The following is a 22,254-nucleotide window of genomic DNA, read 5'->3' as shown; positions in this document are numbered from 1 at the left end:
CTAGATAATTTGAATTGATTTATTTCATTTCCCAGAAATGCATTCATGGAACAAGTGTATATTTAGGCTGTTCTAATGATATAACTATCTCTAAAAAAATAGACAGTCCTCAACTTAGTACCACAATTGAGCCCAAAATTTATGTTGCTAAGCAAGACAGTGAACCACTATAGTTCTTAAGCTAGTAACATGGTTTTTAAGTGAATCTGGCTTTTCCATTGACTTTGCTTGTCAGAAAGTTGCAAAAGGGGAACACATGACCCCAAGACACTGCAACCATGATAAATATGAGTCAGTTGAGAAGTGTCTCAATTTTGATCACGTGACCATGGGGATGCTGCAATGGTCATATGTGTGAACTACATTTATGGCTATTTGCAGCATCTCATGTTCACGTGGCCATGGTTTACAACATTTTTGCCAGAAACCAGAATCTACTTCCAATTTCTGGGGGGGTGGGAATGTCCAATAGTGAACAATGGGTTCACTTAATGACCACTATTTTTCCTTTCAAAATGCTATGTTCACTTAATGATTGCTGGGTTTGCTTAATAAACTCTGCAAAAAAGGTCAAAAAATTGGATGCAGGTCCAGGATCACTCAATTAATGATAGTAACTACGGACTCAATTATGGCATAAGTTGAGGACTATCTGTATCATTCCTACAATGATGTGGACATTCAACTAAAATAGCATGCATTTCAAACATTGGGTTTGATGGGAACTATTGGGCTAATGAAACTTAGTTCTTTTAGACTGATGTTATTGCAACATCTCTCCTCCAAACCTGCTTAGCCTGCTGTAATATGGAATCAATTGGTCTATAAAGTGAATAGATGCTAATTTAACATTGTTAAAATAAGAATCAGAAATGACTGATGTCTTCCTGTAGCCCAACTGGCACAATAGGAGCTAAAAAGTAGGATTTAGAATTATAGCTTGTCTTCTTTCCATTAACAATATTGGCACCTCCCATCATAGCTTTCTTTGATGGAAATTCATCTTCCACTTTGGAGGAAGCGAACAAGGAATATATATAGTAGCTCGATTACCTCATGAACCTGCTTACTTTCCTCTTCACTCCCATCTTCAAATTCAGGTGCACTTTCAGGAATAGTGGATTCTCCCAATTCCTGTGTTCCCTCACCTTCCTCTTCCTCCTCTTCTTCTTCAAGTCCAACTCTTTTTCCTGTTTTGAGCATGATCAATTCTTGCAAGCGTTCTTCAAATTGAATATGAAAAATATTTAGCTTATCTGCTAACCACCGGGCACAGACTGTTTTACCTATTCCATGTGGCCCCAACAGAAATATTCTTATAGGAGGAGCCTGAAAAGGAAATGTGTGAATATTATTATATAGGTTTTTAAAAGAGAAGGTCTTGCTCAATAAGATTATTGAATGAATGTTTCTAAGAAAAACCTTTTTGAGAAACTTCAGGCAGAAGATCCATGTTTTCAAACGTATTATTGACTAATAGTAAATACTTCAGCATGAGTAAGAGAATTATATATAGAAAGTATGTTGCATGACAGCTGTTCTACTCAGATGCTGCATTCATACATCTGCACATTTCAGAGCATCTCTTTGGAATCAAACCTGTAGCACTGCATAGCCTTAGCAGTTAAAAAAACAATAAATCAGCAAGCAACCCAGATATATTATATGTAAATATCCAGCTAACTCTGGATGATCTCAAAAAGCTAAGCAGGAGCAGATGAAGTTTGTCATTAGATGAGAGACCATCAGAAATTTCCAGAGCTAGTCAACACTGTGAAGTTGAAAACAAATCCCAGAAGGCAGTAACGATAAACTATTTTTGTAAGAAAACTACATGGATGTGTCTCAGAGAAGACTTTTCCTAACTTACAAAATAAAAATATGATCTGTATTTTAAAGGAAGAATGGAAATTGTTAGCTATCAAATATTGTACAATTACAAACCCTAGCATTACCGATCATGCTAGCAAGGAGTGTTTGGTTTTGGAATTCAGCATTGGTTTTTATTGATATACTGAATTGTTACTCATTTAAGTAATACAGAGGTAGAAGTATAGTACAGTGAGCCCCAGAGCCATTTTCAAACAAAGAAAACAATGCTGATCCTCTGGCAGGTAGACAACATGAAACCTATTTAACTAAGCTTGATTGGCGACTTGCCTCTAGAACAGGGGTGTCAAACTCAAGGCCCACAGGCTGGATCCAGCCCATGGGATGCTTAGATCTGGCTCATGGGGCCACCTGGAAACAGCAAAGGATTGGCCCACGGTGCCTCTGCCAACAAAAACAGAGTTCGCAAGGGCTGCGTGTGACCCTCCCAAACTCCGTTTTTGCTGGCAGAAGGTTGCAGGAGGATGTCGCAACCAAAAACAGAGCATTTAGGCCACCATAGGTGCCCCCAATAGGAATGACATCAAGCTGGCTCCATCCACCCTGGAGGTCAAACACTACCCTGATACCCTCAGTGAAACTGAGTTTGAATACCCCTGCTCTAGAAGTTGCAAGCACTCCAATACTGAAGGTTTTTAAGAAGAGATTGGATAATCATTTGTCTGAAATGGTACAGGGTTTCCTGCCTGAGCAGAGGGTTGGACTAGAAGACCTCCAAGGTCCCTTCCAACTCTGTTATTCTGATATTAATACATGGACCGACATTTTTTCCTTCTCTAGCCATCACACTTGGCCAATAAAAAAATCTATTCTATTCTATTCTATTCTATTCTATTCTATTCTATTCTATTCTATTCTATTCTATTCTTATAACAGCTGCACTTCAGTATTGCATTCTGAACCTTCTCTTGCTCAGAAATAATATTTAATTCAACACATACAGTAATATTCAGACCCAAGTACAACTTATCAGTTGGACTACTTAAGAGGTAAGGAGCCTAGTCTCAAAATGTTTTGCCAGAAGGACCATACTCTAATAGTTTCTAGAAGATAATATCCGTTGGTCTGATAAAAGATTTTCACTCCAAGATTTTGCTTTGCACCAGAGCAGCTGCCCTTTGTTAACGCACATTTAATTCAGCAGCAATTCATAAATGATATTGCAATCTTTCCCAGATGCTCTGAATGGAAGCTGCTTTTGCACATAACAGATCAATCCAGAAAAATATTGTGTTGAATTTTTGCTATATGCCAACTTTGGACACAGTTGAGGAATCCATTGTTTCATGGGGAGACCTGAATATCATTACCTATTATTATCACCATTCGGTTAAATTATCACATGTTAAGCACAGATAAACACAGATATTCACATGGATATTGGAACCTCAATTAGTGTTAATTTATATAGCTCCTGTATGTAAGAATTACATACTTTTAATGGCTCATTGTGAGAAACATACACGTCAGGATTTTCTAGAAATTTATCTCTGTTTTCTGGACTTGAAAAATAATAGTATTTTTCTCTATATTTAGCTGCATTTTCAGAATTTCCTGGATAAAGGATAAAGTTTTCCTTCAGAATCACTGGACAGAAGTTCTTCGTATCTCCCATGTGTCTCTTCCTCTCAGCAATTTTTTCTTCATCCTTAAAACAGCAAAATATATCTGATAAGATTACTTACAGTACATTAACCCTTTAAAGAATCTGGATTTACTTTAACACTTTACTTTAGCCCAGACCTAGGTAATTCAGAAGGTAGAAAGCAGCTGCAGATCCATTCTATACTTGGTTAAACAAGGAATGAGGAATCCAGATTCAATTCTACCCACAGGTGTGGAAACTTATTGGGTGATTTTGATCAACCCCACCTCTCTCATACGGTGGTTGTTGGGGGATAGAATAAAGGGAAATTCACATATAAGCAGTGGTGGGATTGAAATTTTTTAACAACCAGTTCTGTGGGCATGGCTTGGTGGGCGTGGCCAACTCGACGTCACTCAGAGCAAACTGGGGCGGCATCTTCCTGTGAATGACGTTGAGTTGGCCATGCTCACTCAGTCACATGACCAATGCTGCAGAGACAGAGTGATTTCCTATCTTTCCCCACTCTGCCCTTGGGCTGGCAAAAGCCCATCCTCACTGCATGCCAAAGCACCCCCTCCCATGCTGCCCCCCCGTTAATTCGCACTAAGCTTCCCTCTTTGGAAGACTTTGCCGATTGTTCATTGTCCTACAAAACCAGCTGCAATGTTCAGTCCGTGCGTCCAGCTCCTGCCTTTCTAAACCTCCCCCCCACCGCCCTGCTTGCTTTCACTGTGGACTCGCCAGTTCAGTTGGCTTACCTCTGTCCCATTTCCCCTCCTTCAGAGGTCCCTTACTCACTCTCCCCGCTTCTTCCCCAACAGCCACCTTTTTCTTTGTCCAAACACATACATATCTCACAGCGCCAGAGGGACTCGCTTACCCACGCGCTGTCTCCTCGCAGAAGGTCCTGGCACTGTGAGAGGTGTGTGTGTTTGCTCTGTGTGTGCGTTTGAGGCCAAGAAGATGACTTGCCTGAACTTTTCCTCTCAGAAGGCAGCTGCCGTGGCCTGTCCCTTTATGGTTCCCCCCTCCCTCCCGCCACCTGGCTTCAGCGTGCAGAGTGACCAGGATTGGGAGAGTTGAGTCCTTTTTCTTTGGCAGTGGTGGTCCTGCTGGGCTGCTTTTCCACAGGGCCAGACGTCACACAGTGTTGAAGTACCTTAAAGGGACAGAGTGTGGCAGCTGCCTTCCAAGCAGCTTCGCACTTCATTGCCTGCCAGTGCCGCTCGTGGCCAGACCCAGCCAGAAGGACAGCCTGCTGACGAGCGGCAGGCTGCTGCTGTCCTGACATGTCCCGCCATTCTCCTGGCCTGTTGCCGCCCTGTTCTTTGCACTGGCTGAAGCTACTCACAAGGCAGCTGCTGTAGCCTGTCCCTTTAAGGTACTTTGACGCTGCCTGCCAGCAGGGCCACCATTGCTAAAGGAAAAGGACTCAACTCTCCCAATCCCCAGTCACTCTGCACACTGAAGTCAGGTGGCGGGAGGAAGGGGAGAATCATAAAGGGTCAAGCCACGGCAGCTACCTTCCAAGCAGCTTCTGAGGCAGGAAAAATTCAGTCCTTCTTGGCCTCAAATGCACACACAGCGCAAACATACACACATCTCATGGCGCTGGGACCTTCTGTGAGGAGACGGCACATGTTTGCTCTGTGTGTATGTTTGAGGCCAAGAAGGAGAAGACTTGACTGAACTTTTCTGCCTCCCTCTCTTCTGACACTGGCCAGGCAGGTGAGCAGCCTGCCATTCAGTAAATTATAGTTTATAATAATCTATTGGGTCGAGAGCTACATCTTACTTCTTCCTCTTCCTCTTCTTCCTCTTCATCACCCTCTTCTTCTTCTTCTGCCTGTGCCTCTGCTTCAGCCTGCAAATCTTCTTGTTCTTCATCTTCATCTTCAGGTGATAATTCCCAGCCATGATATTTAAAAGTTTCTGTTGGAGATAGTCAGTTTTCAGGCCATATTTTTTTAAAAAATGTTATGTGAGACAGGCGGACCCTCAATTAACCAAGCCCTATGCCCGTGATGGCAAACCTATGGTACATGTGCCAGATGTGGCACACAGAACCCTCTCTGTGGATACCCGTGCTGTCACCAGCTGTTCTTCTGGTTTCCGGTGTGCCCCAGAAACCCAAAGATCAGGTGACCGGTGTGCATCAGGCAGCTTGTCTTCAAATTTCTGGGGTTCCGGTGCACATGCGTGTTCTGGTTTAGGCACTCAGTGCCAAAAAGGTTCGCCATCACTGCCCTATGCCATGTAGGACCTTATAGGTAATAAACAGGATCCTGAATTACACCAGGAGCAAACCAGCAATCAATGCAACTTGTGAAGCAGAGGTCTTACATAAGGCATAGTGAGCATGCTCATCGCTGCTCACCCCGTCACATTCTGGATCAGTTGAACCTTCTGGGGTGCTCCATGTTGAGAGCATTACAACAGTCAAGCCAAGAAGTAACTAGGGCATAGGTATCTATCTGAAGACCCCCTGATTCAGGGAGGATGCATCTGGTGTACTACATGGAGTTGTGCAAAGTTCCTGGCTACAGTAGACATCTACTCTTTAAGCAGGAGCTTCAAGTCCATATTCATATTCACAACTAGTACCTGATCCTAAGAGACAATTCAGCAGGAAAAGCCATCATATTTGAAAAGTAGATCTCCTTCCCTTCATTCGTTCTCTTCAAATAGACTATAATTAATAGCATCCTCTGATTTCCCAGAAGAAAAATTAAGTCCTGTTTTGTTCATTTATCTCTAGAGGAAGCTACCCCAGCTTGGTCAACATTGCCTTCAATTTCATAATCAAATGGCAAGAACACTTTTATATTTCCTTCTATTCTCCTGCTGACAGTCCATTTTTTAAAAAGAAAAGGTTTTTAAATGTTCTATTTTAATACATGAATACTTTTTTCAAATATGAATAAAAGAAGTCATGTTGATTATTCAGGATAGTGCATTCATATTAAAACAGCCTTTTTATTAAACCAATTAAAGGTTTATAGAATGTTAAATATTAACTTAAATGATTTCTCTTGCTCTTATTGTTTATTTTCTAAGTAGTAGAAGCACATGTACATACAATACTATGATGTGGGCCGCAATTGTAAGATGTTATTTGCCTCTTAAGAAGTAGCTCATAATTTGTACAAGCTTGCTTTAATCAACTTTATTTATAATTTGAAGAAATCGTTAATAAAACAAAGCCCAAAACCACCTGAAATCTCCTGAGGAAGAAACAATTTTAACATAACAGTGAATGTGAATTACTTACGTCGCATAGCTTGCAAACTCTTATTAAGTAGCATTTCTGGAGTCTGCCCATCAATCTCCAATTCAGTAACCTGGACCAAAAGTGATTCTGCAATATGTGACTCTAATTTTTGCCAGTTATTCTGGAACTGGATGAGCTTATTTTTAAATGGCTCTATTTCTACTACATCTGGAAAACCATCTGCAGGATACTCGGGCATCGTGACTCCTAAACAAATCAAGTTGCATTTTAGGAAACAATTATGCATTAACAATAAAATGCTCTCTTATGTGTGACTTTCTTCTTGATATTCTGTCCAGTTCTTATGGAGCCACAATGGAAGACTTCACAAGAAGGAGGACCGACAAAGCTAAACAAAGTGTTTCTCCAGAAACACTACACTACTAACCAGAGCTTATAAAACATTTGCTAGACCAATTCTTGAATACAGCTCGACTGTTTGGAACCCATACCACATTTCAGACATTAATACAATTGAACGTGTCCAGAAATATTTTACAAGAAGAGTTCTCCACTCCTCTGAATACAACAAAATACTTTATGCCACCAGACTTGAAATCCGCCTTCGACAGGACCTGTGTTTAACTCATAGAATCATCTATTGCAATGTCCTTCCTGTTAAAGACTACTTCAGCTTCAATCACAACAATACAAGAGCAAACAATAGATTTAAACTTAATATTAACCACTTCAATCTTGATTGCAGAAAATATGACTTCTGTAAGTTATTAATACTTGGAACACACTACCTGACTCTGTGGTCTCTTCTCAAAATCCCCAAAGCTTTAACCAAAAACTGTCTACTATTGACCTCACCCCATTCCTAAGAGGTCTGTAAGGGGCGTGCATAAGAGCACAAACGTGCCTACCATTCCTGTCCTATTGTTTCTTTTCATTATATCCAATTAATATAGTTATTACATGCTTATGCTTATATATATGCTTATATATTATATAGTTATTTTCATGCTTATGCTTATACTGTTGTGACTAAATAAATAAATAAATAAATAAATAAATAAATAAATAAATAAATAAATGGACTTCTGCAGAAGTTCAGAAATCTGAAAGGGGAGGGAGAAATACTTAACAAGTGAAATTCCTCTAACAGCTCTATGAGGAATAGGTGTGCTAATGAAACTACTGAAGGAAAAGTGAAAAGTTGGATGGAGGAAGAATGATGTATTCTAAGAAGGACATCACCACAACATTAAACTGGGACAGGGCACACAACCAAAGTTTATTTCAACTCGATATTTTTAAGAAAAAAGAATTGGAATGATTATACAAAGCCATTAGTTATGGTTTATTCAATGCAGACCACCCTGTGGCAGGATGAATGACCCAGTCAACCACTAACCTAGTTCAGATGCAATACTTTTCAGGTGTTCATATTGTGATACAGATTTTTCTTCACTTTCAAGGGGTTCTGTTGATTCTGTGGAGACCAGGAGAGAATCGTTATTACTTAATTTTGCATGTTAAGAGCTTTCAAAATATTTAGGAAATTAGTAGTTTTGATGTTCTCCAGATTTTCACTTTGTAGGCTTTGCTTCTGAAAGTTTATCAAATTAAGCCAGTAAAAAGAAGAACTAATAAATTTTCCTACAAAGAAGAACTAATAAATATATTAATTAGATGGTGATAAAGAATGAAATGTAAATGGTGATATTTAATAGATACATTGGTGATGATGATAGATTTATAAAGCATCAAATCACAGATGCTCATATTTTGACATTAAAAATGCAGTGAAAACAAAACACTAATAGTGTCATAGGATTAAATGAATAAAAATAGTTGTTTCTTATAATGAACTATTACTGATATATACATATATATAAATCTAACCTGTCTTAGATTCTTCATGTTCTTTGGAGTCTGCAGAAACCTGTGCTTCATCACTCTGATCTACAAACTGCACTGTTTCTGTAATCAGGTATATAAAAACACTGAGGTTTCTTATTAAATGGATTTCCCCTAATCCATATAATCATGGTAAAGCTAAAAAATATGCTACAAAACCATAAAGTTATAATTGAAGATTATTTAAAATAAACCTATTAATGCAAAGTGTACAAATAAGGGAGATGGGCTAATTATGTTATTATTTGTGATCAGTGGTAGAATTCAAATTTTTTTACTACCGGTTCTGTGGACGTGGCTTGGTGGGCATGGCAGGGGAAGGATACTGTAAAATATCGATTCTCACCCCACTCCAGGGGAAGGTTACTGCAAAATTCCCATTTCCTCCAGATCAGCAAGGACTCAGGAGGCAGATAATAGATGGGGGTGGGGCAGGGGTGAAATCTACTTACCTTCCTTACTGGTTTGGAAGTGCAGGTGTGGACTCTCTGTGCATGTGCAAACCCTTTGCGCATGCGCAGAGGGTTAAAAACAGGTTACTTCCTTGTTAAAACCAGGAAGTAACAATGACCGAGTGGGTGGGCAGAGCCTCACAGTGCCTTCGCTACTGGTTCTCCGAACCACCCGCTGCAATCGCTACCGGTTTGGCTGAACCGGTCTGAACCTGTAGCATTTCACCCCTGGGGCGGGGCCAGTCAGAGGTGGTATTTACAGGTTCTCTGAACTATTCAAAATTTCCACTACCAGTTCTCCAGAACTGGTCAGAACCTGCTGAATACCACCTCTGTTGTGATGCATAATTGCTGTGATTTAAATTTGACTTGACTATTGACTTCAATAGCTGGTCCTGAAGGAGGTTAAGTTGATCTTCACAGTCAATCTTTCCATTAGATAATGAAAAAAAAACTTTATTATAAATTTTATTCTTTAGGATGGCTACTGTCAGACTTTACAACATGGCCCCAGAGCAGGTTTTAGCTCTTCAAAAGCCTTGGCAGTATCCCCACAGGTTCTATATTTTGTCACAAAATTATAATTTTAAATGTGAATAAAGAGGAAAATTATTAATACATCATTGGAGAGTAACCATGTCAATATTATAATATTTGTAATATGCACTTTCTGTGAAATTTTAATTTCTTTGTGATCATTTTGCCCAATGGATACTTAAATCATGTCCTTGGGATATATAATTTTTCAGGCCAGATACGGCTCTCAGCAGGAATAACACGCATTAGCGTGTTAGATGTTAGTCTGATAATATGATTCAAATGACATCTTAGTTCAGTTAGTGCAGAAATGGATGTTTCCACATGAGAATTATACTTTAAGAATGTCTTAACAGGCAGAAGAATACTATTTATAGCAAGAACAGTGTCAAAAAATTGAAAAAAGAAGACATGGTAAGAAAAATACTTTGTTGCCCTCAGATTTTCTATAGCAGAGTTACAGACACAATAATGTAATAAAACAACTTGATGTTTGTCAGAAAACAAAGATAAATATCAGTGATATCCTAACCTCCGGATGTTTCTTTCTGTTTAGATTCTGAAAAATCAACTTGTCCTGGCTGGCTTCTTTCAACCCCAAAGCTACCTTCCATAAACTCTGCAGATTCTATAAATACAAAAAAACATTTTTTATGGAAACATTTATAAAGCAATTTTGGAACACTAAGGTGGGACTTTACTGTACTATAAAAAATATAAACAGTTTAGAAAATCATGAGACAACCCAAAATTGGATCCCAATTTAAGCTTTAGAAAAATATATACAGTCAGACAAGAATCCTAAAATTACAAATAAAGCCAGAGTGCTAGATTCCACAGTTCAGAGTTACAAGGAGTACTTGAATATCAATGAAAAGTTATCCATTTTCAGAACTTGGAATAATTTCTTGGGCTAGCCATTAGAAATCGGTGGCCTCACATCTATGGAATTTATTTCCTGATACTGCTATGAGGCTCTTGCCCAAGCCATTCATTTGTTTAATTTCTCTTAATGCCCTTATGATGTGCATCAGATGCCTTCTGGTTCCATTTTTATGTTTTGGCAAGTCCTAATGAGAAAGAAGGACTCAATGGAGAAGTGCCTAATGCTGGGAAAGATTGAGGGCAAAAGAAGAAGGGGATGACAGAGAATGAGGTGGCTGGATGGAGTCACTGAAAGAGTAGGCGTGAGCTTAAATGGACTCCAGAGGATGGTAGAGGACAGGAAGGCCTGGAGGAACATTGTCCATGGGGTTGCAATGGGTGGGACACGACTTCGCAACTAACAACAAATTCATATACTGTATGAGTACAGTAGGTATGATGAATGGTAGGGACAGAGTCATGCCCCAGATTTAAATTCTTCCTTGTTTAGTAGTGCTTGTGAGTTTAACAATATGATTAATATGCACAAAATTAACTTCATTGCTGTAATAATTCTAAATACACAATTGTATTTCTTACCTCTGTCTTCAGCAGATTCCTGAGCTTGCAGTTTTAACATTTCTTGCAGTTCTCTTCTGCAATTAGAAATTCAAGCAATTTATTATTTATTTACTGTAAGATGAGAACATGACAGAAGAGAAGTAAACATATATGTATGTAATTATAAGTAAAACTTCTATGGGGATATGACAGTGGCCTCATAACTGGATATCCAATTCAGCTATCCCAGGCCATTGTCTCTGGTGTTGCTTCATTCAGATCTTCTAGGGAACAAGAGAACACACGCTGTGGGCGATCTTGCCCCATATGTTTAATAGTTTGCATATCAGCAACACAATCGCAACAAGGGGAATCTTTCCATCCCCACTGCTACAGGGCAGAGGCAATTCTTCCAGTATCAGACATAATTCTGTTCAATTTCAACCAGACAAAGTGAGGCAAGTCAAAAGCAGGTGGTTTGGTAGAGGGATCACTAATGGTCAGGCCACAAGAAGGTACCTTGGACCATTCCTCTCTCCAGTCATTCTTAGGGTGAAACTGGGTAGATGTTAATTGAATAGCTGTTTTCCAAACTGGCCTATGGGATTTCAATCTTGTGACAGGCTGTGCATTGTCCTGGTGAATAGGGAAGGAATAGTTCAGCATCCTTGACCATAGCCGAATGAGAGCTTGTTGTCTTCTAATGTGGGGTGGTATGATATTGCTAAGTACTGGTATCCAGTGCACAGGAGTAAGATGCAATGTGCCAGAGATGATACGCATTTGTCTGGTGGAGTTGGACATTGACCATTTGGATGGGGGCGCTGTTAAGCCACTTGCTGCCACAATATTTAGCTGTGGAATAAACCAAGAAAAGCTGAAGAAGAGAGCTGAAGAAGCTTCTTGGATGAGAAACAAAACATTTTCCAAGAAAAACCAGAAAATCCAGTTGCCTCTTCAAAAAAGCGCCTGAATGATTGAGAATCTCCATAGGCAAAGCCAAGGCTGTTGTTCGTAGGGTGTTAGCATCAGCATTGCAGGATGTTCCAGCAAGTCTGTTCAGTAAATTGTTGTGGCTTTTCAATTTAGCAGTTGTTTTTTCTTGGTGTTGCTGGAAGGTTAATGATCTGCCCAATGTTACCCCCCAGAACTTCAGGGAGTTATTACATTGTAAAATGCAGTTCCAGAACTTCACTGAAGGCTGGTAATTTGCTTACCTATTGCTGAGGTGGAATGTGGCTACTTCTATTTTTGTTAGGCTTGGTTTTTTTGAAGTAGAATTCAAACAATTCAAATGATAATATAACATGAATGAAAATGAACTGCAATCTTTCAGAATATAAATTATTCTAAACAAAATCCATATTGGTCTGCCCATAATCAGTTTAACAGGTTATACACATTTCGGTAAAAATAAAATAGCTAAATCTGGACTGGCAATCTTAGCAATTAGTTTACTCTCTATAAAGGTAAGCCATGGCAAAAAAGAATACCAGGATTTTTTTAATGTAGACCAATCTTCATTGTAGTCTGTTTTAATTAAATTTCTATCTTCCCCTTCCCTCCAAATACTTGCTTTGCTTCTTCTTCCTCTTGTTTCTTTTTCAAAGCATCATCTATTAGCCTTTGTATAATTTCAGCATCAATTTCTTCTTTATTTGCTTCATACAGTCTATGCAGTACCAGCTGTCCTGCAATTTAATAGAAAACAATGCAATAGAAAAGGCCTGTGTACCACATCTCACAAACTATAAAACTTTAAAAAAAAGATATATTGTTGATCCCAATAATAATAGTTAACTGCATAATGCTCCCAATAATAATTAAGTGTATTAGACAGCATTCTTTAGGCAATTGCTTTAAACGGTTTTAAGAAATCAAAGGTCTTTCAATAGCTGAATAAAATTAATTGAGCAGCTGAAGAAAATAAATAGTATATCACTATTTATGCCTCACTTTAATGAAAGTATGCATTAATCAAGGAATAAACTGGTGGTAAAGTAGGATATAGTAATGGTAGGATTAATGTATCAATTCTCTGTGTTTGCAGTTCTTTTCTATGTTATTTGCAAGTTGAAACTAAAAAATCTCTAAAGCAGGGATTGAATCTAGCTATGGTCAGGCTTCAGGTTCCCTAACTTCTGATTGGCAATACTGGATGAGGCTGGTGGGAATTCAAATCCAACAACAGCATCCATATTTTTAGAGACTGAATTCCACAGCTGGGAGGAGGAACATGTTGAAAACTTAACCACATCAGCTATGATGATTATTCCTTAAGTGACATTTGTTTTATATATTCATGTTGAAATATTCACTTACCATTTTGTTCAACATTCTTCAAACAAATCACAGTATCAGGTAGGAGTCCTTTTTCTAACAAAGCAATCCAATGTTCTGTCAGTGGAGGGAAATTATCCACTACCCATCCTCCTTTACTTGCAGCTCCAGGATATCTGCTTGAATTTGTCTTCTGTAGCTGAAATAAAAGAGTGCAATGAGCATATTAAATTGTTGAACATGCAGAATGACAAGTGCATTCTTTAGAAGAAAGATACATTTTTGAGTTCAGTTGACTGGCTTTCATGAATTTTTCCTCAGCAGTAGAATTTCCATCAACTATTGCAACGAGCTAATTCATTAAAATGTATGTTACATATCAGAGAGAGACAGTTACAAAGTTACGACAATTTGCACTTGCTAGACCAAACCTTTTCCTTGAATTCTAGAATAACTCTGTTATTCTAAAGACTCATTTTTTGTTCAGTCATTACATATAATTCAGATAACAGAATAACAGAGTTGGAAGGGACCTTGGAAGTCTTCTAGTCCTCCAAGGCAGGAAAACTTATACTATTTCAGAAAAATGGTTGTCCAATCTCTTCCTAAAAACTTTCAGTGTTGGAGCAGAAAGTTGTAAATAGGGTTTCTTGCCTGAGCAGTGGGTTGGAGTAAAAGACTTCCAACGTTCTTTCCAACTCTGTTATTCTGTTAAATTATTATCAAATTGTTGTAGCCTTATGTTTTTCTTTTTTTTTATTAAAAAGTTTTACAAAATTTTTTACCCACACATCCCCTCCTCCTCCCACCAACCCACACCCTTCCCCCTCCCCCCTCCACCCAATCCCCCCCCCCGACTTCCCAGAGCAATATACAGGGTATAATATCTAACAATCATAAGCTAGAATGCACAAACTATCCATAGATTCCCATCCATCCCTTAGAACCTTAACTCCCCTTCTCCATAGTAAAGAAAAAGGGAAAAAAAAAATATACAGTACATTCTATTCATTCATAGGCTATTTGATAGTTCTTAATCCAATATTTGTTTTAAAGATAGTCGATCCATCTTCTCCTTTCCAATATCCATCTTTCTTGTAAGTAGTCTTTCTGGTACACTGAAGTTTCTGCCATCTCCAGGAAGTTCACTGCTTTTAGCGTCCAGTCTTCAATGATAAGCAAATGTTCCATCTTCCAATATTGCGCTGCCGGTAAAGCTACTAATACTTAATTTAAAATCAATTTACGCCCTTAAACGTTATCTTCTTTTTCAAAATATTTTGTATAATCCACCAAATTTATATATCCACCTTATGTAATAATAAATAGTATCAGCCCAACCAGATCTCCAACATTTAAATTGTAAATTCAAATACGTACACGCCAGTGTTTAAAATCTAGATACCATCTCTAAGACATTTTACAGAGTTTTCCTCTTAAATTTTTAACTTATATAAATTTAACATTTAACCCGATTTCCCCTTTTACCATACAATCCTTAACTAATTCCATTTCTTATTCTATTTTTATCAACACCTTATATAACCCCTAATCAATTTTTACCCAGAATAACTTAATTTTTAACAAATCCACCATATATAATCAAATAACATTGCATTTAAATTCCAAATACCATCTACAAAACGTTTAAAACTTAACTAGTTCCAGTCCTTATTCTATTTTTATCAACACCTTACGTTCCCAAAATCAATTTTTAACTTATTTTCTAATAGACCCATCACTTATAATCAAATAACATTATTACAAATTCTTCTTCAAGATTTAAACACATACACAGTACTTTTTAAATATATTCAAAAATTTCGGTTATGATTTACCCTTTCCCATAAAAAGAAACTCTTTTCGCTTGATATTGCTGCTTCTTTACTCTTTTTTCTTTTCTTTTAATGTCTATTCGAATCAGTCTTTGCTCATTTAAATCCCCTACTTTTTCCAGTATTTCTTCTTCAGCAATTGCCATCCCAACTTTAAATTTTGTGTGCTTTGCTTCCTTCTCCCGCTTTTAGGTTCTAGCAGTGGTGGACTTCCAGCCTTTAATACATTGGTATAAAATCTCTTGCTTTAAAAGCTGTGTTAAGACGATATTTTCTTCCTTTATAATTAACTGTTAGTACAGCTGGAACATCCCATCTAAACTGCATCTGACGGTTTCTAAGTTCATCCACCAAGAAAGTAAACTCCTTTCTAGATCTTAACATTTTAGGAGGAATTTCTTTAAACACTAATATCTCTTGTCCTGATATTTGAATTTTATTTTTATAAAATACTTGTAAATTTTCATTCCGAATCCTCCTAGTTGTAAAATAGATAACAACATCTCTTGGTAACTGTCTCTGTCTGGCAACCCAGGAGTTGACACGATAATTTTTTTCAATTTGAGTTACAAATTCTGTTGGTTGTTCTCCAAATATATGTGCAAAAGCATCTGCAAAAATATCTTTTAGATTCTCGCACTTATTTTCTTTGAGACCTCTCACTCTCAGGGCAAACTCCATCGATCTATATTGCAACAAAACCAACTCCTCATCTGCCCTGTTCATCTTGGTCTGGACCTCCTCTATTTTATTTTCCAAATTCACATTAGCTTGATTAATTTCTTCCACTCTTCCATCCAACTGAACCGTGTATTCAAACAATCTTTGAAATACTGCCACATCTTCCCTTATATCCTTATTCCTAGTTTCGATAATATCTTTTATTTGAGATATTTACTCTTCAAGCTCCATAAATTTTTGATCTATAACATAGGTTTGAAAGTCTAAAGCTTCTTCTAAAAGACCTTTTAAAAATTCCTTCAAATCTTCTTGTAGCTTTTTCATTTGAACTGGTAAAATCCCAACATCCTTAATAACACGAAACTTTGTTTGCTTAGAAGCCATTTTTCACTTTAAAACCGTCTCTATAAATTCAATAAATCTTCAAATCTTTTCATAAACTCTGTATTTGGGTTAGGTAAATCAATTCTATAGTCCTTCCACTTTTCAGTTTAAAATCTGTTCATGTAAATATAAAATCCGGCAAGTTTAAAGAGAACTGAGAGTGCAACAATGTTAACAAAAACTTCCTTAAGTTTCACTTTCACACCCTTTTAAGTACAGGTGCCATTTCCTTTGTTCTTCTTAAATGCAGTCCGAGAACGGAGTTAAGGTCTGGTACTTGCCATTGCCAGTGCTCCTGTCATTGCTCTGTCTGCTTTAATTAAATTAAATCTTCATCTTGAAGCAGAAGTGGTCGTGGTGTTTTGTTCTGCTTAAAAGCAGAAGTGTCCCGGATCCGGAACTCTGTTGGGCTTTCCAGGGAGCTCTCACCCTTCTAGCCCCAGAGTTATTCCTGGGGCTTTTTGGGGAGCTCTACCTCCGCCCAAATGCTCACCTTTCCCTCTTCTCCTGAGGAAAAGGTTTCCGAGCTGCCAGACAGCTGATTTTCGCTGTCTGGACGGCTCTACGCAATCGCGGGGCTGGCGGTCTGAAAAGACCGTCTTCAACACCTATGGTGCCACCGGAAGTCCCTAGCCTTATGTTTTTCATGGGACTGTTCCAAGAAGATTTTTAGAGTTTACTGGCTTTGCAACAGTGGTGAGTTGCTACCAGTTCACCCCGGATTGGGCGAACCGGTAGTGGTGGCGGCAGCAACAGGAGGCTCTTCCCACCCTCCTGGACACTTCTGCATATGTTCAGGAGCATTGCGCGCGCACAAACACCCACACACCCACAAGCAAACCAGTAGCAATGGGTTTTGAAACCCGCCCCTGGTTTGCAATATTTAGCCCAATACCCCACCACTCCCGCTTTCTCTTTTTGCTTTCTGATTATTAAAATAGAAACATTTAAATAAATGGCCTTTTCATTTTTCTTTGGATGATTCTTTTTAATTAAGCTAATATCAATTATCCTCCTTGTGCTGGAAGAGAAGAAGCAGAAATCCAGAGTGGGCAATTAAGAGTGAAAGCCTGTATTAGTCTGTTCAAGAATCATCTTTGTCATGTTTATTGAGGCTTACTTGTACACGACTCTCATCCCCACTCTGCCTACCAGAATCAGTCCAAAGCAATAAAATAGATATGGTTTGCAAACACACGTCCTTTAATTAATACAAATATAACATTTCATGTGAAGATTGTATTTTTACGAATGAAGAAGATGAAGAAAAGCATTGGTAAATAATACAGCATTATGTTGAATTCTTCATGGAACTCTGTATGAATCATTTGTTTGATGTTTGGAACACTCAAAACATTTCATCTTTCCACCCAACAATACTTTTATAAATTGCAAAAGGTATGACTGTAGACCTACAACATCCACATAGATTTTTTTTTCTTTGTAGTCAATTGCATGTTAAGGAAGTGACATTTGGAGACAGGCATAACTGGAAACACTGGAATGAGAATTACATTCATTTTGGGAAGTGCTGCAAATGAAAAGTGGCTTTCATAGAGATTTAAAAACAGAAAGTAGATAGTAAAATGCATCCGATTTACATTGCAGGTCCCTAGCATAGTGATTACAGAACATTTCAACATTTTTATTAGAGATTTTGTTTAGAAATTGCTCAATCTTGTCTGATTTTTGGAAACTGCCCAGAAAAGTCCCCATAGTTTTCTCGACAAGGTTTTTTAAAACTGTTTGCCTCCTTCCTAGAACCAAGAGAAAGTGACTGGACCAAAATTACCCAGCTGTCTTTATGCCTATGGCATGATTATACAACACAGTCTCTGGTTTCAAGCCTAATGGTTTTTCCACTATACCAAACTGGTTCTCTTTAGAAGTCCTAGAAAAGGCCAATTTTTTTTATTAGCAACATTATTCTATATCAGCCCTCCAAAAGTCTCTTGTAAGAAAAGAACATTACAAAATTCAAAATGTCTCTGGGACATAAAATATATAATATATAAAATGAGAGAGGAGCATTCCAAAAACGAGTAATGGAGAACAAATAAATAAAGAATGTTTAAAGGCGATCCTCGGGCTATGAGAATGCAGTAGCTTGGGGCACCTTAGGTCTAATATTTTAATGGCATATCCCAGATTGATTGTTTCTATACCTTAGTGAAATTATTTTCTGTATGCAAACATTATGCATTCTGTATGCATACATTTTCTGTATGTAAACTGATCTGTAATCTTCCTTATAACATTACCAAATTGGTAATGATTTACATAATTTTAAATACATTAAATAACATGTCGGTTATAGTAAGATCTTTCTATCGTGCATGCCTTTCATTTGATCCTGGTGCTTTTACCTCTTCAATGGTTTCTTCTAATACTTCCACATATTTTTCTGGTGCCAGAGTAATTGGAAACAGCATTGCAGCTTCTATAGCACTCTGGACCGCTTCCTGGATATCTGGATGGTCAAGAGGGATCTCCGACTCTGTTTGTACTGTTGAGATATCTGCTTATTATATAGAAAAAAATCCATGCGTAAGTATCCCAAAATGTAGTGAACTCTAAAAAATCCTGTTAATATTACTACCAGGAATGGAAGATTCCATTAGTGGAATAAAATGGTTCTCTTTTCCAAATCTGAACTGAAGGATCGTATGAACTTCTGAATAAATTTGGTGGGAGCAGGGACAAAAGGAAAAGGGGAAACGCCCTTGCTTAAGCAAAATTCTACCCACACAATAATGTTCTAGTGTTCTTTTGGACAGTTTTTTTTAAAAAATACCGCACTGGTTTTGTTATGGGTTGAAAGAATGTATTACAAAATACATATTTCATATTTAAGAAAGCATAGAAACCTAGCTTGTTAGTGAGAGGGAGCCTGGTCCAAAATAAGAACATGTCTGTCTTCTCTTATTACCCATGATACCAAATGTTGACGAGAAATATTTAGGAAAAAAAGCATGGAGGGGAAGATCTTATAGTGGATTGCATACTAGTAGCAAAAGGAGCTGGTATCACTCGCCAGCATATTTTTACAACCTGGGAGGATAATAAAAATTCTGATCCAGGAAGAAATAAAGAGTCTCCTTATGTTGAGGGAAGGACAAGTTTGACAGTTCCATTAATTACACAACAAAAAAGCAGGAAATGTTTGTCTAGTGAGATTTCCTATGTAAGCACTGCATCAAATTATATCCAAATCACATAAACAGGTAACTAAAAGTGAAAGATGCCCATCTCCAGCACTCTCAATATCATATAAATATTTGGATCAAGTGAGCAAATACTCTATAACCCGGTAATAATTGATATTCTTCAATTACAGCAAATACTACTTCCACTACAGATATTTATTATTAATGCTGATTATTTTTTAAGGTAGGCCAACTCAGAAAACAGACTCCACAATCTTGAACTTTATTTTAATATAAGAGACAGAGAGAAAACCAGAATCTTGAAAGTCCAACTGAGTTTTTCCCTCCTGCCTTCTTATACTCTAGTGTAGGGGTCTACAACCTTAAACTCTCAAAGAGCCATTTGGATCCGTTTCCCACAGAAAACAAAACATTTTGGGAGCCACAAAATCTGGGTGGGCATGGCCAACTCAAGGTCACTCACTCCCACCCAGTCACATGACCCCAGCCATGTCTACCCAGCTTTTGTGGCTCTCAGTGTTTTCTTTTCTATGGGAAATAGATCTCACTCTCTCTCTCCCCCCATCTCTCTTCCTCTCTCTTCCTCTTTCTCCCATCTCTCTCTTTTTCCATCTCCCTCCCTCCCTCCCTCATCTCTCTTTCTCTCTCCCTCTTTCTCTCCCCTCTTCCTCCCTCTCTTTCTCCTTCTCCTTCTCTCTCTTTCTCTCTCTCTCTCTCTCTCTCTCTCTCCCTCTCCCTCCTTATCTCCCTCCCTGGGTGCCCCCAAAGATGCTTGACAGGCAAAGTACGGGACGACATCCCCCCCACATCACCAATCACCAAGGCAGTGTCCACTGAATCCTTGCAAAATTGGGCAAAGGCGGAGAGAGGGGAGGAGACAGAGCCGAATTGAGCCAAATCTGTCTCTCCCTCTCTGTCTCTCTCTGGCTGCCTGACTGCAGCAGGAAATGGCAGGCGTCTACTTCCAGCTTTGGTTGGTGCTGGACACGCGACCTGCTCTCCGCCCCGAGACAGAGAGTTGCCAGGGGCGAGTGGGACAGGGCCGCATTGTGCCTCTGTGTCGTAATGGGTTCCAGGAGGAGGAGGAGGAGATCCAGTCTTCCCCATTGTGAAGCATGCTTTCACTGTGCTGTGCAAGGCTGCGAGAACAGCAGACAGGCCATAGAGGGAGTATTGGGTCTTTCCCCTGCCCCACACCAAAAGGAAAGCCAGCCCGGCTTCTCTTCCTAGAAGCCCCCCTACCCTCCCTCCTGTTCCCTGTTCCCTGCTCCCTACCCCCCACTCAATCCCACTTTGGGACAGAAGAGGGCATGCTGGAAACGTGTTGGGGTGACATCGGAACACACCTTCTGATTCTCTGGCGCTCGGCCCACAACTCTGTGCTCCTCCAGGCCCAGTTTGCAGAGGAAGGGGCGGAGCAGCCCTGATGGCTCCGCTGTTTCCACCATGGTCCCAGTCATTGCTGCCTGGCTTCCTCAAAGGTGCGGTGCATTTCAAAAGTGGCAACTTGTGTTGGAGGTGCCAAGCCAGCCTTCCCCTCCCACTGGGTTTTTGTGCTTGGCACTCGGCCAGGGGAGGGGAGCGCTTCCACATACCCACCCCTTCTTCCTCTTGGCCCCACCAATGAGGGAGAAGGAAGTCCAGGCTTGGGGGATGGCCCCATCCTGCAAGGTCTGCCCCGCTATTCTCTCCCAGTCCTCTTTGCTGGCAGCAACAGCAAAGTCCATGACGAAGGTGGAATCCTGTTGCCGCACAAAGGCAAGTACAGGGGTGCTTCGCTCCCGCACTAAGGCTCCAGCCATCACCACGGCCGTGACAAGACGACAGCTCTTTCATCCGTCTGCTGCGACAGGGTGACAGGGAGCCACAGCAGAGGGGTGAAAGAGCTGCATGTGGCTCTGGAGCCGTGGGTTGCCGACACCAGCTCTAGTGAATTAGGGCAGAGTCCATCTGAGCATTTTTCTTACATTTTACGTTGTTTCATGACTTAATGTATGCTTTTGTTCCCATAATCATCATTATCTCTACCTTATTTCCATATTCTATCCGTAATACCTATTTGTTCTGCAGACAGGGATGAAGACATTTCTTCAGTCTCATCTTCTTCTTTTATTACGCTCTCTTGTTTCATGATACTGTCCTCTAAATCAGGTATTAAGAGAAATAAAATACATTGAGTTATACAGACAACATTTTTCTGTAGTCTCACATGGTTGGTTCACATAGTACTCTAAATCAGAACGTGGTTGCTTTGATTTTGTTTAGACCTGCCACTGAAAAGAATTTATTGGGATTGACACCAACACAGTTAGGAACGCTTATGCCAAGAATCTAAATGGTGTAAAAGCAGGTTAAAGCTCTATTTGATTATCCTGGTGTAATTAAAAACCACACTGATGGATCTTTAAAATTTGGTATGCAGGAGCAAAGCTTAGTAATCGTTACTGCAGGACATATATTTTTCCTTTCTTCCTTCATATACTAGAGGAAAAGACTGGCCAAGTGAAAAACCACTTTACCTGTAGTTTATTTAAATTTCAATTAAATGAGAACAAACTAACTATAAATCATAGTTTCAGGACTTGGATGACATAATAAATAAATAACTCTCTGGCCTCTAGCATCACAGGGAATTTGTGGCAGGAGTAAAAGTGGAAACAAAAGCTTCCATTTTTCACCTTATTTTCATAAAATAAAGGAAGGGAGAATGTCTGTGAAAAGTCTGAAGTTAGTTGTTACTTTATGTAGCAGTAAATTATGGTCAATTAGATCATTTCTAATTGTAATTCATTATAGGACGGTAAAATCTCAGCTTCAGGACTGGGACCATATAGAGTGTAGAAAATCCACTACATGTACAAATAATGTTTCTGTATTA

At 39.0% G+C, this 22,254-nt stretch overlaps 1 protein-coding gene across 1 annotated transcript in view; it reads right to left on the bottom strand.

Annotated features, from left to right (window-relative positions):
* Positions 1 to 22,254, bottom strand: part of AK9 (adenylate kinase 9) — an 80,228-nt gene that overhangs the window by 33,350 nt on the left and 24,624 nt on the right. Inside the window, exons 15-26 of the mRNA XM_058175012.1 lie at positions 21,432 to 21,518; positions 18,540 to 18,730; positions 13,352 to 13,535; positions 12,606 to 12,720; positions 10,953 to 11,124; positions 10,137 to 10,329; positions 8,601 to 8,678; positions 8,110 to 8,187; positions 6,750 to 6,956; positions 5,274 to 5,410; positions 3,326 to 3,538; positions 1,054 to 1,329 (exon numbers count right to left, since the gene is read on the bottom strand). Of these exons, the coding sequence (XP_058030995.1) occupies positions 1,054 to 1,329; positions 3,326 to 3,538; positions 5,274 to 5,410; positions 6,750 to 6,956; positions 8,110 to 8,187; positions 8,601 to 8,678; positions 10,137 to 10,329; positions 10,953 to 11,124; positions 12,606 to 12,720; positions 13,352 to 13,535; positions 18,540 to 18,730; positions 21,432 to 21,518 (1,931 nt within the window). The remainder of the gene's footprint in view (positions 1 to 1,053; positions 1,330 to 3,325; positions 3,539 to 5,273; positions 5,411 to 6,749; positions 6,957 to 8,109; positions 8,188 to 8,600; positions 8,679 to 10,136; positions 10,330 to 10,952; positions 11,125 to 12,605; positions 12,721 to 13,351; positions 13,536 to 18,539; positions 18,731 to 21,431; positions 21,519 to 22,254) is intronic.

Source organism: Ahaetulla prasina, chromosome 1 (assembly GCF_028640845.1).
Source record: "Ahaetulla prasina isolate Xishuangbanna chromosome 1, ASM2864084v1, whole genome shotgun sequence".
NCBI lineage: Eukaryota > Metazoa > Chordata > Lepidosauria > Squamata > Colubridae > Ahaetulla > Ahaetulla prasina.
The sequence above is the reverse complement of the archived record's forward strand: the minus strand, read 5'-3'. Positions and strand labels throughout refer to the sequence as shown.